Source organism: Pelodiscus sinensis, chromosome 22, assembly GCF_049634645.1.
Source record: "Pelodiscus sinensis isolate JC-2024 chromosome 22, ASM4963464v1, whole genome shotgun sequence".
NCBI classification, from domain to species: Eukaryota; Metazoa; Chordata; order Testudines; family Trionychidae; genus Pelodiscus; species Pelodiscus sinensis.
In genome coordinates this window covers 11,202,570-11,217,507 of record NC_134732.1, presented here as the reverse complement: position 1 = coordinate 11,217,507, position 14,938 = coordinate 11,202,570, and the positions used below count along the sequence as shown (strand labels likewise).

The following is a 14,938-nucleotide window of genomic DNA, read 5'->3' as shown; positions in this document are numbered from 1 at the left end:
GACCCTGCAGAAATTCAGGTGCATTTGAGTTCAGCCACACCTGCACACAAACTAATGCATTTGTGTTCATGCTCTTGCACACATTCTGGGTACACTTTTGTTCACATGCATGACAGCTGATGACAAAAATGTAAGAAGGGCAGCATGCTACTAAAGAACAACTTGTGAGTAAACTGGCTCTGCCATTTCTCCAATAACCAACTGTAATGTAGAGAGGTAGGGCAGACTTGCACTAACATGGAAATCACATTCACGGCCCTTCCTCTAAGTTGAGCTGGGGAAGGTTAACCTAGTTATACAAGCTGAGTACTGCATTGGGAGTTACTGTTCAGAAGAAAAGTTGAGCTGTATCTCATGTTGCTTCATGAAGTTTCCCCCATGCCTCCTGAGCTGTGTCGCATTTGCCTTTTGACCCTTATGGTATATTAAAGAATTTATCTGTCTCTATCCAACTGCTGTTTCTCCCTTTTGCTTTCCCACTGTAGACAAGTGAATCAGAGGAAAATGGATCTGACAGTTTCATGCACTCTATGGACCCCCAACTGGAGAGACAAGTTGAAACAATCAGGAACCTGGTGGACTCCTACATGGGAATTGTCAACAAAACTATCCGAGACCTCATGCCTAAGACCATCATGCATCTCATGATAAATAATGTACATGTCCCCCTGCTTAGCCCATTGGGAACTGTGGGAGAACTAGACAGATAAGAGAAGAAGGAGTGAAAGACATGGATAGAAGAATAAAAGATGAAAGAGAGAGAAATATGGGTGGACTAGCAGAAAAGAGGTGAAAGAGAGAGAGGAGGGGAGGAGAGAATGGGAGACAGAGACTAAATGGGGAGGGGAATGAGAAAGAGGGCGTTGGTGGGAAGATGATTCAGATGGAGGCTTTGATGGGTGTGATTTCCTGTTCTTTCTGCTATGGTTACAGACAAAGGATTTTATCCATTCGGAGTTGCTAGCAAACCTCTACTCCTGTGGAGACCAAAATACCCTCATGGAAGAGTCATCAGAGCAGGCCCAGCGGCGTGATGAGATGCTCCGCATGTATCATGCTCTGAAGGAGGCACTCAACATCACTGGGGACATTAACACCACCACCATCAGCACCCCTATGCCCCCGCCGGTGGACGACTCCTGGCTGCAGGTGCAGAACATACCATCTGGACGCAGGTATCAGAGGCTCAGGGGGAGTGCCCCACAGACCTGCCTGATGCCTCTTTAGGGGCTAGATGGGGCCTCCTGCTAGAATATGAAGGCTAATGGATGCTGAAGATTCTGGGGTATTTAAAATTTATGTGCACATTGTTGAGGCCTTGAAAATTACATAAGAGCTTTTAGAGCTTGTATAGGTGAATTAGGCTGTCAGACTCTTGAGGGTGACATGGAGGTTGGAGGCGTCTCGAAGGTAAACAGAAGGATTGAAGGGCTCTGGGAGGTGATGGGAGGGCTAGAGAGCATGTGGGTTTTGGAGAGATACTGGACACGCCTGTTGCTGCAGGTGAACTCCTTTTGGTTTCTTTTGTAGGTCTCCCACCTCCAGCCCTACACCACAGAGGAGAGCTCCTGCGGTTCCACCAGCCAGGCCTGGATCTCGAGGTCCAGCTCCTGGACCTCCTCCTGCTGGTGGACCCACCCTGGGTGGTGCTCCCCCTGTGCCCTCCAGGCCAGGTGCTTCCCCTGATCCTTTTGGACCCCCCCCTCAAGTTCCATCTCGGCCAAACCGTGCTCCTCCTGGTGTCCCCAGGTAAGTCCTGAGACACTCATGCAGAGAGGGGAGAGATCTGGGTTTCAGGTGGCAGCTTTGGTAATGCCTCCCTCCTCTCAGCTTATAAAGCAGTCAAGGGCTGTTTGGGATGCGTGAAGCCTTTCTCCATGGCTGTGTCTACACTGGGCCACTTATTCCGGAAAAGCAGCCGCTTTTCCAGAATAAGCTGCGAGCTGTCTACACTGGCCCCTTGAATTTCCGGAAAAGCAGTGACAATTTACTGTAAGAAATCAGCTGCTTTTCCGGAAAGACTATGCTGCTCCCGCTCGGGCAAAAGTCCTTTTTCCGGAAAACTGTTCTGGAAAAGGGCCAGTGTAGACAGCCCAGTATTCTTTTCTGGAAAAAAGCCTCAATCGAGAAAATGACGATCGGGGCTCTTTTCCGGAAAAGCGCATCTACATTGGCCACAGATGCTTTTCCGGAAAAAGGGCTTTTCCGGAAAAGCAGCCTGCCAGTGTCGATGCTCTTTTTCCGGAAATACTTATAATGGAAAACTGTTCTGTTTTAAGCATTTCCGGAAATTCGTGCCAGTGTAGACACAGCCCATATGTTTGAATCAGTTCTGCAGTTGGGAACATTTCTTCCTTTATTTGTTTTTAGTGCTGAAATTTCATTTTCTCAGGGGAGACCGTGAGGAGGCAGCTGTCTGAAACAGAGGGATGTCCTCTTCCCCGCCAAAAACTGCATGTAGGGTTTGGGAGGGACCTTGCGTCACAGCGGGTTGCACATGGTAATCCAAGTCAAAGTAGTAATACTGGTACTTGTACTTATCAGTGGGAAACAAAAGTGTCTGAAGTGGGGTGAGATAGGCATCAACAGTTGTACGTGTTCTGTGGAAATGAGGAAAATATCAAGGAGCCCCAGTGTGTGAGCTCTTTCTCTTCTCCTGATACAGTGTGTTTTAAGGAGAGGAAGAAAGGACTTCCACTAAGATATGTGGATGAATTTCCTACTCAACATGGCTGCTGCTTCTGGTACCAGTGGCCAGCTGGCTAGGAATATAGAATAAGAATAAGTGTTTGGGAGGTGGGCTTCCCTTAGGAGCACACTTATCACCCCCACAGTTAACCCCAAGTGCCAAGGGTACTTTCTAACCTAGCCCAGGTCTACACTAGGGAGTTATTTTGAAATAACCCCCCTTGTTTTTAAATAATAAAGGGAGCGATCACACTACCTAGCCTGTTATTTCAAAATAACGGGCTGGTTATTTTGAAATCTGTACTCCTGCTTTCCTCTGGAAATAACACTTATTTTGAAATAGTGTTAGTGTGGACACTCTGGTGTTGTTATTTCGAAACGACTCTTCCCAAAGTCATTTGAAGTAATTACTCCTCGTGCTTCCTGGGGTTCTAAGTCAAGGTAGCGCATCCACAGAGCCTGCCTCAGACTAATTGCAGGCTCCCCTGTAGTGGGGATATGCTATTTCGATTTTATTATTTCGGGAGTTATTATTTCAAATTTAGTTATTTTGACATAATTTCATAGTGTAGACATGCCCCTAGAGAGCTAACATCAGAACTCACATTCCCATAAGAAAGCTTTGTAGGACTGGATCTTCCCCCAGGGTACAGTCACCCTGTGCATATCTTAGACACTCCGGAATGAGTCACAGGTGCACTGCTAAGGAAATTTTAGGAAGAAGCCAGGCTGGAACCAAGGTCATTTCAGTGTTGGCTCCTGCCTACGGTGTTGGATTGCAGCCTGAGGAATGGAAAGAAGTAGAATGATTCAGTGAATGAATAATTCACCAGGAACCAGGAACTTCTCTTCTGCGTGTGTAAGGAAGTTCTTTCCTTTGATAATGCCCTGTTTCTGATGGGTGCTGATCATGTATGTCAGAGGCTGCCTGGCCCTCTTCTGTTGCAACACCGTGTTTCTGATGGGTGTTCATGGTGTATGTCAAAGCTTCCCAGTTCCCTCTTCTGTGATAACACCCTGTCTTTGATGGGTGGTGATGGTACATGTTAGAGGCTGCTTGGTCCTTCCCCTGTGATAATGCCTTCACTCTCTGGGTGAAGAGAGAGAGAGTTCTTTGACAGGTTCTGGATCCAGCCCAGGACAGGAGCAGGAGCGGATGAGTCCGAAGAGGATGCAGCTCAGTTTTTATTGATTCATTGGCACCTTCTCAGTGCCTTTGCCCTGGCCTTTCCTCTACCCATTGATGTTGCTCCCACAAGGACCCAGACCCAGCCACTTGTACTTTGCTGCCCTCTCCCAGGGGCTTGCAGTACCATTGGTAGTGCCTGTGGATATCTGCATGCCTCAGCTGTGTAGTTTTGGCTCTTGCTTCTTGTGCTGCTACCTCCCCACATGCCACTCCTTTTCTGTTCACTTTTTGTGTGTTTCCCACATTTCTCCATCTGCCTTTCATGCCTTGTGCTTCATTTCCTCACTCTCGGAAAATATTCTATATATCCTGGCTGTCCGGGTAGGAGCCCCCAAACAGCCTGAAATGTGCTGAACTCCTGCCTCTGCACCAGCCTACGTTGCTACCCCTGTCCCCTTTTGTATCAGGCTTTTATGGATGATTCCGTCTGTGTGGAGCAGAGAGGCACAGAGCAAAACAACAACACTGGACTAGAGGAAGGAAGCTTGAAATGTCTGACTGAACAGGTCCACTCTGCCTTGCCCTGGCGAGGGAGCAGGAAATGGTGTATCATCTGCAGTAGTTCTGAAGGGTGTAGTGAAGCAATACTCACTCACACTTTCTCTCTCTCTCTCTCCCATTCTCTCTCCCCAGTTCCTCCATCCTTCCAGCTGTTCATAGACTCCTCCCGTGCCCTTATACCATGTTTGCCATTTGGGATTCTCCAATCACCGGGGAACTCAGATGGCAACCGTTCTCCCTCCTCTGTATATAGAATAAGAAAGTTCCCTGCTGGCACTGAGCTTGAGTCTTCCTGCCATGGGTGAACGGGTACCATCTCCATCATTGCTTTTCTTTTAATACCCATCTTTCCCTCACTGGATGGATCACACAGGGTGCCATAAGCGTGTGAAGTGGAACTTGTTATCTTTATAGTGTGAGTGGCCCTTGCTATGGGAATGAGTACAATGAGAAAAATGGGAAGTGAGACGTGTATGTTTGGGTGTACTTGTGCATGTGAATGGATGTATGTGCATATGCCTGTTGTATGTGTATGTGTTCATCTCCATCTGGCTTTTATGAACATCTGGAGTCAAGGCTGGTGAGGTAGAGTATACTTTGCCCCATACACTCAGACACTTGAGCATGTGCTAGCACACACAAATATCTCCACTGCCCATTTTCTTGAACAGGAAGTCATCAAAGAAGCAGGATTCTTTCCTTTTGATTAAGTCCCCCTGGGTGGAGGACTTCAGCAGTTGGTCCTTCAGTCTCCTGGATAAGTCCATACTTACCTATACCCTTGGGAGCTATTTATCTAAGTACATTAGAAACAGTTCTAAAGTCTCTGACCATGCAATGAAGGTCATGTGCTCTGAGCATCAACAATCCGTGCAGAAAGTTCTAATTTGCAGAAAATCGTTTTTGTCACACAAACGTGATTTCATTCTTGTTGAGATAAGTTTGATTGATACAGTTAACTTGCATATATGTAATATACTCAGATATTTATAAGACATTTGGTTTATGCAGCATGATATTTTGGTTGTAAAACTCACACTGTACAATATCAATAGAATACATGCTAAGTAGATTAATGAGAACTGGCTAATGGACAGATCTCAAAAAGTTCTTTTCAAAGAGCATCATCATCAAATAGAGGTGCCTTTCTAGAAGATATGCCTGAGTCAAACAAAGTTATTGGGATCAATACAGAGGTAACTGAATGAAATTCTGCAACCTAAGTTACATAGGAGGTCATGATTTGATGGTCTCTTCTAGCCTTAAAATCTATTAAGTTATGTCCTTGTTTCCTCATCTCCAGTCTGGTACCGAAGACCCAGAAGTGCACTTTAGTCCTTCTTGCTTTCTGCTTCTCATGGGCTTTGTTTCTTTCGATTAAATGTGGTATATTAGTTAGTGTTGCAGTATCATTAGAAAGCCTGGATCTCAAGTGAATTGTGATAGACAGCCAGCCAAATCCTGAGACCTGCTATCCTGTTTGTTAGTTTAAGCACATGTGAGTGTACTTTAGTGCACATGGGCACTTGTGTGAATATGTGCTGATGTGGCTTAAGTCAGAGTGTGAATCCTGCTTGTATATGTGTAAGTGTGCAGAAGCCTATTTGTGTGCTCATGCGAATATGCTAATGACTGTGTGAATCCAACTGTGTGTGTGTGTGTATATATTCTTACAGATTTGTCTGCCTCTTTGTGTGCATATGTGAGGGTCATATGCTTCTAAACAGATGTGTGCAGATCTGTATGTACAGAAATGTGTGTATATCTATTCATGCACTTTGTTTAATTTGGTGGTATGTATGCATCTCTGTGGCCAGGTGTGTGTGTAGGCATGTGACGTGCACTCTTCTGTATAGATGTGGCTGTGAGTGTGTCGAATGTGCTCCTATAGGCTGAGTGTCTGTTTATTCTCTCACCTTCCTGACTGTCTGTGCGGCTTCTGCCTTGAATTGTCTGAACTGCCATGTTGATTTCGTGTTGTCTTTCAGAATCACTATCAGTGACCCCTGAGGACTGGCAGCCACGGTATGTTCCGCACTCTCTCCCTGCGATGCATGAGTCAGTGTGTCTCCCCTCCTCCATTCCCACTGCTCTGTTGCTCACCTCTCCTACCTGATACTCTACTTGTACCAGATCTCCTTCTTCCAGGTCCCCATGACGGGAGGAGTCTTCACAGAAAGCTGGACAGTCAGACAGGGAGCATTTGCTCAGAGCTGCAGGTGGGAGGAAGGCTGGGAGAAGCCTCAGGAATTGACTGTCTTTTTAAAAAAAGTAAAAATATGAGAAAAGAAAACCTCACCTTTGAATGGGTGGGCTCAGAGAGAGGGGAAAGAGAGAGAGCATAGGGGATAGGGTGGGAGCAGCGTCTCTCTGAATCATGCAATGACAGGTAGATGGACTGAATGAACTCTCGGTCTTTTCCATCCCTGTCTGCCCCAATGGCCTTTCTGGAGCTGTGGGTTGAATGCTTGTTTTACATTCCAGCATGTCTGCCCAAAGTAGTCCCTGCATTGCCATCTAGTGTCCATGGAAGGCAGGACAAGGTTCTGGGGCCCCCAAATATGGAGTAATCCTGCCCTTACATGCTCCCCATAAACCTGTTTCATCTGATCCCAATTAGAGATAAATATCCATCACATATTTTTCCTCTTGATCCCCTAGCAATATCTTCTCCTGTTTTGCTGGCCAAATGTCCCGTCTCTTCCCATTCTCCTTCCCATGTGTAACCCACACACCTGAGTGTGGTCTGTTGTCCCATCTAGTGGCCCTGAGACCACTTACATAATAACGAGTCTGCTCTACAGCATTGGCTGAGAGCCAACTGGCTTTCAGCTCACGTGGTAGAGGCTTATGCATTAAGCTCCAGAGGTTCCAGGTTGGATTCCACATGCAGATGGCCAGTGTTCCAAGTATGCTCTTGTCTTATAACACCAGCAGACTCTGGTTATGGGTTACACGTGCAAAATGGGGGTGAATGCCGCAGGCCATGTCCCACCTTCACCCTGCTCCAGGGCCTCTGTCTGTCTGTCCTTCTCTCTTTTGCACTCTCCCCGCCCTTTGCAGCAGCAAATATGCTGAACACCAGATTAGCAAGGTGGCCCATCATCAAGTATATAGTGTACTGTGCTGGGCTTACACTCAGGAGCTGAACTTTCCATCTGAGTAAATACTGACAGGGAAGAATGTAACTTGAAGAAGGATGTGGGCCTGAATGGAATTTACCTGTCCTCCCTGAGATCTGCTGACCCTTACTGAAGAGAAAGGGGGAGAGAGTAGAATGGGACAGCTTTGGGATACGAGTGGGAGAGAGATGTGTGCTAAGGCCCACTTTTGTCCTTATGTGCATTATCTTTCTACAAGATGGGCCTGCTCATGAAAGATGTTGAGCAACTGCAGCTCCTATTGAATTTTTTAGACCTGACTAAGCAAGGCACCTTCAGCTACCAACGGGAGTTGCAAGTGCTCAGTGCTCTTGGGTGAAGCCCTCAGAGTTCATAATCAGCTCCTGTCCCATAGTGAATGGTGACCGTTTTATTGCTGCATGTAGCTGGGCAGAGGGCGGAAAGGTGCCACAGCACAGAGAACCAACACCATGACTGTTCTGTGGTAAATGTTTTGCTTCAAGGGCTTCATTTCTGTCAGGCCTCTGTCAGTTCCCCCCCGTCACCTGCCTGCTGCTGACCTGTTGGGAAGCTCCAGTAGAAATGCTCATCCTGGAGAGGGTCTCAGATAGGAGGGTTGTCTGTTGTCTGTGCTTTGTTCTGGGACTCGCTGTTATGAGGCTTTCTCTGCCCTTGGTCTGGTTTACAAAGAGCACCAAGGAAGCTAATGTAGGATGGTGGTGTTGGGGGGAACCTTTCTGATCCTGACTATCAGTAGCAGCAGCTTGTTGCAGCTCAGCAGACTCCCTCCAAGTGTTTCCTCTCTCACCCAGATTTGTGTGCTGTCCTCTCATGTCCTAGAAATGATAAAGATCTAAGTTTGAATATGGTTTGAAAGGGCAAGTGAAAAGCAAACAAAACAATTGTTTGGTTTGTGCCCCCTCTTGCTCATTTTAGGCTAAATTACACTCCCATTGTAGGCAGTAGGAGATTTGTCAGTGAATGCCAAGAGAGCAGAATTTAATGGTATAATGACAGACTCATAAGAGTCTCTGCTGTTTCCATATTAGCCTCCAGCACCCAACTTCTCTCTTGTCCCTAAAGACGCTGGCAATAGGCAGAGACTCTCGCTGAGAGGCAGTTTTCAGCCTCTGATGTCACCATCTAGATCCTTTAACAGTCTCACCAGACCTCTAGAAAAGAGGAGAAAAGTCAAGACCTGCAGAAAAGTAAAAAACAAGCAGAGAGCAACACCAAACCCTCTATGAGACCATCTTTGTACTTCGTACACAATCTGCAAAAGAACATTAGCACATCTCTTACTTCAATTCACCATTCAAATCTGCGTGCTCTGTTAGGGCTGTGTGGATCGTCCGTGCCAGAGTGACTTGTTTCCAGTGATTTCAAACCCTTTTCTATCCATATCTGATGAGACTATGAAGAGAATCTGTCTAAGCACATGATATGCAAACAGATCTCTGAGCTTTTGAATAGATGCCTTTTAACTTACAAGTGGCACAGAGCAAGAGCACATAGCTAAAGACTTGACCAGATCCCATTCAAGTCAATGGGAGTTGACTTCAGTGGGCTTTGGGTAAGGCCATAGGTGAGCAACTATAGCAGATAACACACAGACTCCCAATGCATCAAGAAGGCCAGTACCACATACCTCCCCAATGGCTGTCCCTTCTCTGTCACTCATTTTCCTCCTCCGTATAAAGGTGCCATTTTAACTGCCTCGCAATGGTATTGAATTATTCTTCAGTTAACTCATTCCAGTCATTTATGTTGGTTTACTTGAAGAGCAATTTATGCATGACAGCCTAGGAAGTGATGGCTTCTCTTGCATTATAGATTTGCAGAATCAAAGAAAAACCACAGTGTTCTGCACTTTCTTCAAAAAAGCGTCAAGTGGTACAGTAAGCCTGGTCTACACCTGAAAATTAGATCAATCCAGCTTCAATCTAGCTACATCGCTATGGGACTGTGAAAAATATCATGTCCTGAGAGACACAGCTAGGTCAGCTTAGCTCCCACTGTGGACACAGCTAGGTCAGCAGAAGAATACTTCCAGAAAAGCTTATGCAAATGAAGCGTGGCGTGGAATATCGTCACGCTTCATGCGCATGATTAATTAGCAGCCGCTTTTGCGCAAGAGACTCTTGCGCAAAAAGGAGCTGTGTAGACGGCTCCTTTTTGCGCAAAACCCCCCTCTTGCTCAAGAGCCGTTCTTCCTCATTTTTTCAGGAAGAACGGCTCTTGCGCAAGAGGAGGTTTTTGCGCAAAAAAGGCACCGTCTACACAGCTCCTTTTTGCACAAAAGCCTCTTGCGCAAAAGCGGCTGCTAATTAACCATGCGCATGAAGCGTGACGATATTCCCCGCCACGCTTCATTTGCATAAGCGTTTCCGGAAGAAGCCGGAAAGCTGTAGCCGTAGCCATAGCGAGTAGATTACCTACATGAGGGTGGGGAACATAAGGCCCAGGGGCCGAATGTGGCCCTTGGGTTGCCTGGATCTGGCCCCTCAGGGTTAGGGACTCCCCTCCAGCATTGGGGAGCCCGCACTGGCACTCTAACTCCTCCGCTGCCTCCATGCAACCCCCAGCCCCCAACTGATTTTTCCGTGGATCAGCAGCCCCTGATCTAAAAAGGTTCCTTACCCCTGATCTACATCAATGGAGAAACTCCTTCCGTTGATGTGAGAACCATCTACACTATAGCAGCACAGCTGCAATGCCATAGCATTGCTCCTGCATCCACTGTAGTGTAGTAATGGCCTAACAGTGCCACAAGCAGGAAACAAAGGGTCAAATTTCACCTTGCCATAGGCGGTTGTAATGCCCTTGGCTTCAGTGGAAATGTGCCTGCTGACACTGGGACTGAATTTGGCTTTATTTCTGTTAATTAGGAATGAAATGTTCTGGTTCTAATTACTACTTGTTTGGACTGTAAGAAATTCACACCAGTTGAACTACATCAGCTACTGAAAATACATTTACAGCAGTCTGCACCTCTGCAAAACAGAGTTTGGAATGATTCAGAGCAGGGCTACTCAACATGCGGGCCCATTTGTGGCCTGCCATGTGGTTTGGTTTTATGCGGGGCTCAACACATGACATGTGGGGGGGATCCTTTGAACATGGCTTCCACTGGGAACATGCTCCACAAAGGCAAGGCATCTCCCAGGCGGGGTGAGCATTGAAAGACGCAAGGGGTACAGGGTGTTGGTGTTTCTACCCCCAGAGAGGAGGTGCAGGGAGTGCTGGGGCATTGTGGGACATGCTTTGTATTCATGCCCGTCAGTGTGAAATAAGCTAGTTGCATATATTTGCATGTATATGCCACCACACTTAAGTTGCGACCCTCGGCATGTGCTGAGTATCATCGTGGCCCCCGGGGCTTCCAAAGTTGAGTAGCCCTGATTTAGAGTGTACAACTACTCTCAGTACAGAGGGGCCTTAGTTTCAGTAGCCAGTAGGTGCAAATTCAACAAGATTTCCTTCTGTATTTTACCGACACAACCACTGTTAGACAGAATGGTATCAAGCTCATTTACTTTCACCCACATCCTATTCGTTTGCTCTTTGCGTTTCATTCATCTTGGACAATGAAACTAGTCTTGCCACGTGCCGATCAGTTTCATTTTCCCGGCCTCTTGCCCTCCAGGATGCTGTTGAGTTTGGGTTGCAGACATTACAGGGCAAGGTGTTTAAATAAAAATATACAAACAATTTTCATTGAGGGAAAAGTCTGTCAATTTCTAACCATGTTTAGATTATGTACAATCTTCCTTCTCTCCGATATTTTCAAGTTGAGGTTATCCTTTTAATTTCCACTTCATTTACCCAGATGAGAGAAAGTGAATGAGAGTGACCCCTAGAGGAAGCCAGTCCTGTAAGATGAAGTTTGTGCCCTTCCACTTAGATCTTATTTCTGCCCAATCGACTTATTAAAATACTTGCAACATAAAAATGCTTGGAACAATATTAAGGAAATCACATCACAAGCAGCAAAGACCAAATAAGTCAATGGGGGTCACATTTGTTGGGCCCCAAGACTGTACAAACCAAAGGATCACACTTATTTCAGTAGCTAATCTCAAACATGCCCCTAGCTGTTGAGAACTGAAATCTGCAGACTGTCACCTTCTTTAGTGCAGGGGCAGGGTGCCTCTCCAAACCAGCCAGCAGCCTCTAAGACAGCGCCTCCCAGAGGGCACTGTCCACACGGTGTGACTGACGTTCACTTGCTTCACTATTATTGTGTCCATGCTTCTCGACTCTCATTCAGGTGCCTGTGCAGTCACTGGCAATTAGCCTTTGTGTTTTTGTGATTTCCCACTGGAAGGCGATAATAGCTGTGCAATTAAATCCTCCTCATTACTATTAGGGAGCTGTAGTGACCAGAGTAGCCAATGTTAAGCTGAGTTTAAAATTGCAAGACTTCTCTATGGAATCCTACTGATGCTCTGGGGAACCCATTTCTCCAAACTAAGGTCCCCTTTCTTTGGTGCCTCCCACTGGCTCCAATGAGGTGGAGAAGCATGTGTGATTGTGACTGTGACTGCCATGCTAACCACGGTGTGTGTTCTCTTCTTCTTTTTGTTTTCTTCTGCTTTTTCACAGCAGGAAGGGCCCTGCCTCACCTACTCGACCCACCATAATCCGACCAGCTGAACCGTCCCTCTTAGATTTATAACCCAAGGCCTGTAGACAGCTGGTGACAAGCACCGTACCCGCGGCTTTCCCACCCCCTACCACCTATCACAGGCACATTCGCTCCTCTCATCCATCCCACCCCTTACCGTTCACTACCCCCTCCTGGTGTGTTATAAAACGCAAGCTAGTGTTTGAGCGCTTCTTCGTCTTCTCTTGTGCATCCTGTATTGCTTTGTGAGCATAGACTAGTCCCCATTCACTGGCGTGGGACTTTGAAGGACACAGGCTCCTTGAAGTGATCAGTTGTGGGGGCATCCTTAACCCCAAATGGCAACTACCTAGCCAAGTACTCCATCTGGTTGGGCTAGCCTGAACAATGTGTCCTGCCTGCATTGGCTAGCTGTAGTGTCTCAGCACCTAGAACTAATCTATAGCTCTGTAGGTATTTTCTTATGTTGTAGTAAAGAAGACAAAGCGCAACTCAGAAGAATAAGTGATACTGGGAAAATGTGTGACATTATTGGTAACAAAGGTGAAATGTCCAGTGTGTGGGCTTGAATTAAGGTGCAAAAATTCATATATTGTTAGGAACAGTGCAATGAACCTCACTTCAAAGGAAGGCAGGGAGCGCAAGATGGGGGGAGCTTTATTGAATGGTGTAACCCTTCCAAAACAAAGTCTGAGATAGCTCATATACACACGCCTCAGAGTTCACGGAGCAGATGGATCAACCTGTCCACAGCTAACCCTAGTAGCTGAGAAAATGCGGCTGATGGAAAGCCGCTGGCCTCTGCCAGCTGCTGTGTCACATAACTGCCTGCAACTGACTTTCCAGAAACTGTGGGGAACAGATGTGATGCTCCCCCTTTGCAAACAGACAAGCAAAAGTTTTCAGGGAGTTCGCTAAATAATGTTTTATTGCAAATATCTCTGCTTCAAAAAAGCACATTTCTTGTTCAGTGTTTTGTTTTTCGTTTTTGTTTTTTTTGATAACGTGATAATTATGATAACCTATTCTTCTTGCATGCGGATGGTACGTGTTTGAGGAAACTTGTAACCACTGCAGACCATGACTCGTCTAACTTGGGTACTTTCGTTTTAATGTTATATGTGTAAAAAAAAAAAAAAGAGTATTAAAAGTATATTGATCTAGTGCACCTCAGATGTTGTGGCTCGGTGGAAGCCAAAAGAAGCATTCACCCTGCAGGCTTTGAACCATCTCTGATTCCGATTTAAGTTCTCTTATTCTAGTATTGTTGGTTTTGACTTCTGTGATGGATCCATTTTGCCTGAGGTTTGGGTGCTAGTTCCTGTCCATGTTTGAATTATTGTTTTAATGCTTTTTCCTTCCCCCTTTCCCTTTCTCTTCCTTTTTTTATTCTTTTTCTTTTGTGTCTTTCTTAAATTCCAGCCGGCCAGGCAAGGCCAGTCCCTCCCGCCCAGAGAGTCCAAAGCCACCATTTGAAATGTAGCCTTGCTCCCTCTGAGAATATTTGCCTGCCTCTTAGCTGTTCTGTCCTGGAATGGTCTGACTTGCATCTCTCATATGGCTTGTTCTGTTGTTGTTTGTGACATACACACGTCAGATGTGACTCTAGTGAAACTGTTTTTTTTTTCTTTCCAGTTGCTTAAAGGAATTAAAACAAGTATATTGTAGTTATGAGACACATATCCTATTATATAAATATCTATAAATATATATATAAGATCAAGATATATATATGTCAGGTGTTTTAAGCCATTTGTGCTTCCATGTGGGTTTTAGCAAATACTTGAGTAGGAATATATATATATACACCCAACAAATTAACTGAATCCTGACATTGAGTTTTTGAGCTGATTGTTAAATTCCTTGCTGTGTACAGTTGCGTTATTGTATTGCCCCAGACTCGTGGGTGAACCATCTCAGTACCGGTAGTAGCTATGATGCAGTTTGTGATCTACCTGTCACTCTTGTTTATTGGTTGAAATAAACTATCATTTCTGTATAACGAAGGACTCCACAAGTAGAATAAAACTCACTCTCTCTATGGGCGTGCACGGGGTTTATGTTTAATTAGCATAATGTAACCTTTCATCCTAAAGAACTTTACAAGCTCCCTATGCACTCTCTCAGATGCCACCACCTGGGGGAAGAGTAGGGGAGCAGCACCAAGCAACATAATTAGAAAGGTAATGCTGGGCAGGGACATTGGAGCAATGAGTAAATAAAGCACGGGGCTTCCTTTAATGCCCAGCCATGGAGAGTGGTGTTCTAAAAATGGCCACACACTAAACTCGCTGTTCTTTAAACTCCCACTGCCTATTCCCACTGGTAATCTGTAGTACCTGGCATCAAGCTGCAGAATGTTTCTAGTGAGAGGTATCTGTTGAAGCCAGTTACCCCTTCTCCTCCAGGGAGGATTCCAAGGGTCTAAAAGGAGGGTCCCTAAGTGCCTTTCACTTCCTTTTAACCACTGAAGGGGCACTATCCTTGATGCTTTCCTTGGTTTTTTCCCCCCCTCCCTTTTGATGATGCTTTTTTGGGGGAGAATGGAGGAGGCAGGCTTTCTTAAAAGGTCCGAGTACAAGCTAGCACTGATGCTTCAGTTTGAACAATAAAGAAATGGTACCATCAGGCACAGATGTCCTGGATGACTTGCAGGAGCCTAATATAGCCCTACAGATGCAGGAGGGTTCTTCATGCCAGTCAACTACATTCGGCAATGTGTCAGGCCAATATAAACTGCAGACATTAGTTAGACCTTAAGTGGCAATGTTTCCCTCTTACGTCACAGCCACCTGCCTGGTTTTGTCTGGG

At 45.8% G+C, this 14,938-nt stretch overlaps 1 protein-coding gene across 9 annotated transcripts in view; it reads left to right on the top strand.

The window, feature by feature from the left end:
- DNM1 (dynamin 1) overlaps positions 1–14,168 on the top strand; it is a 129,818-nt gene extending 115,650 nt beyond the window's left edge. For 2 of the 9 annotated variants that reach the window (XM_075905878.1, XM_075905872.1), the window contains 4 exons: positions 486–656; positions 934–1,175; positions 1,531–1,749; positions 12,109–14,168. In XM_075905878.1, the coding sequence (XP_075761993.1) occupies positions 486–656; positions 934–1,175; positions 1,531–1,749; positions 12,109–12,178 (702 nt within the window). In that variant the 3' untranslated portion in view covers positions 12,179–14,168. Of the gene's footprint in view, positions 1–485; positions 657–933; positions 1,176–1,530; positions 1,750–2,392; positions 6,404–12,105 lie in introns of all 9 variants that reach the window. The other 7 variants (XM_075905873.1, XM_006119022.4, XR_012897245.1 and 4 more) reach the window with 6 other exon arrangements.
- The last annotated feature ends 770 nt before the right edge of the window (positions 14,169–14,938 follow it).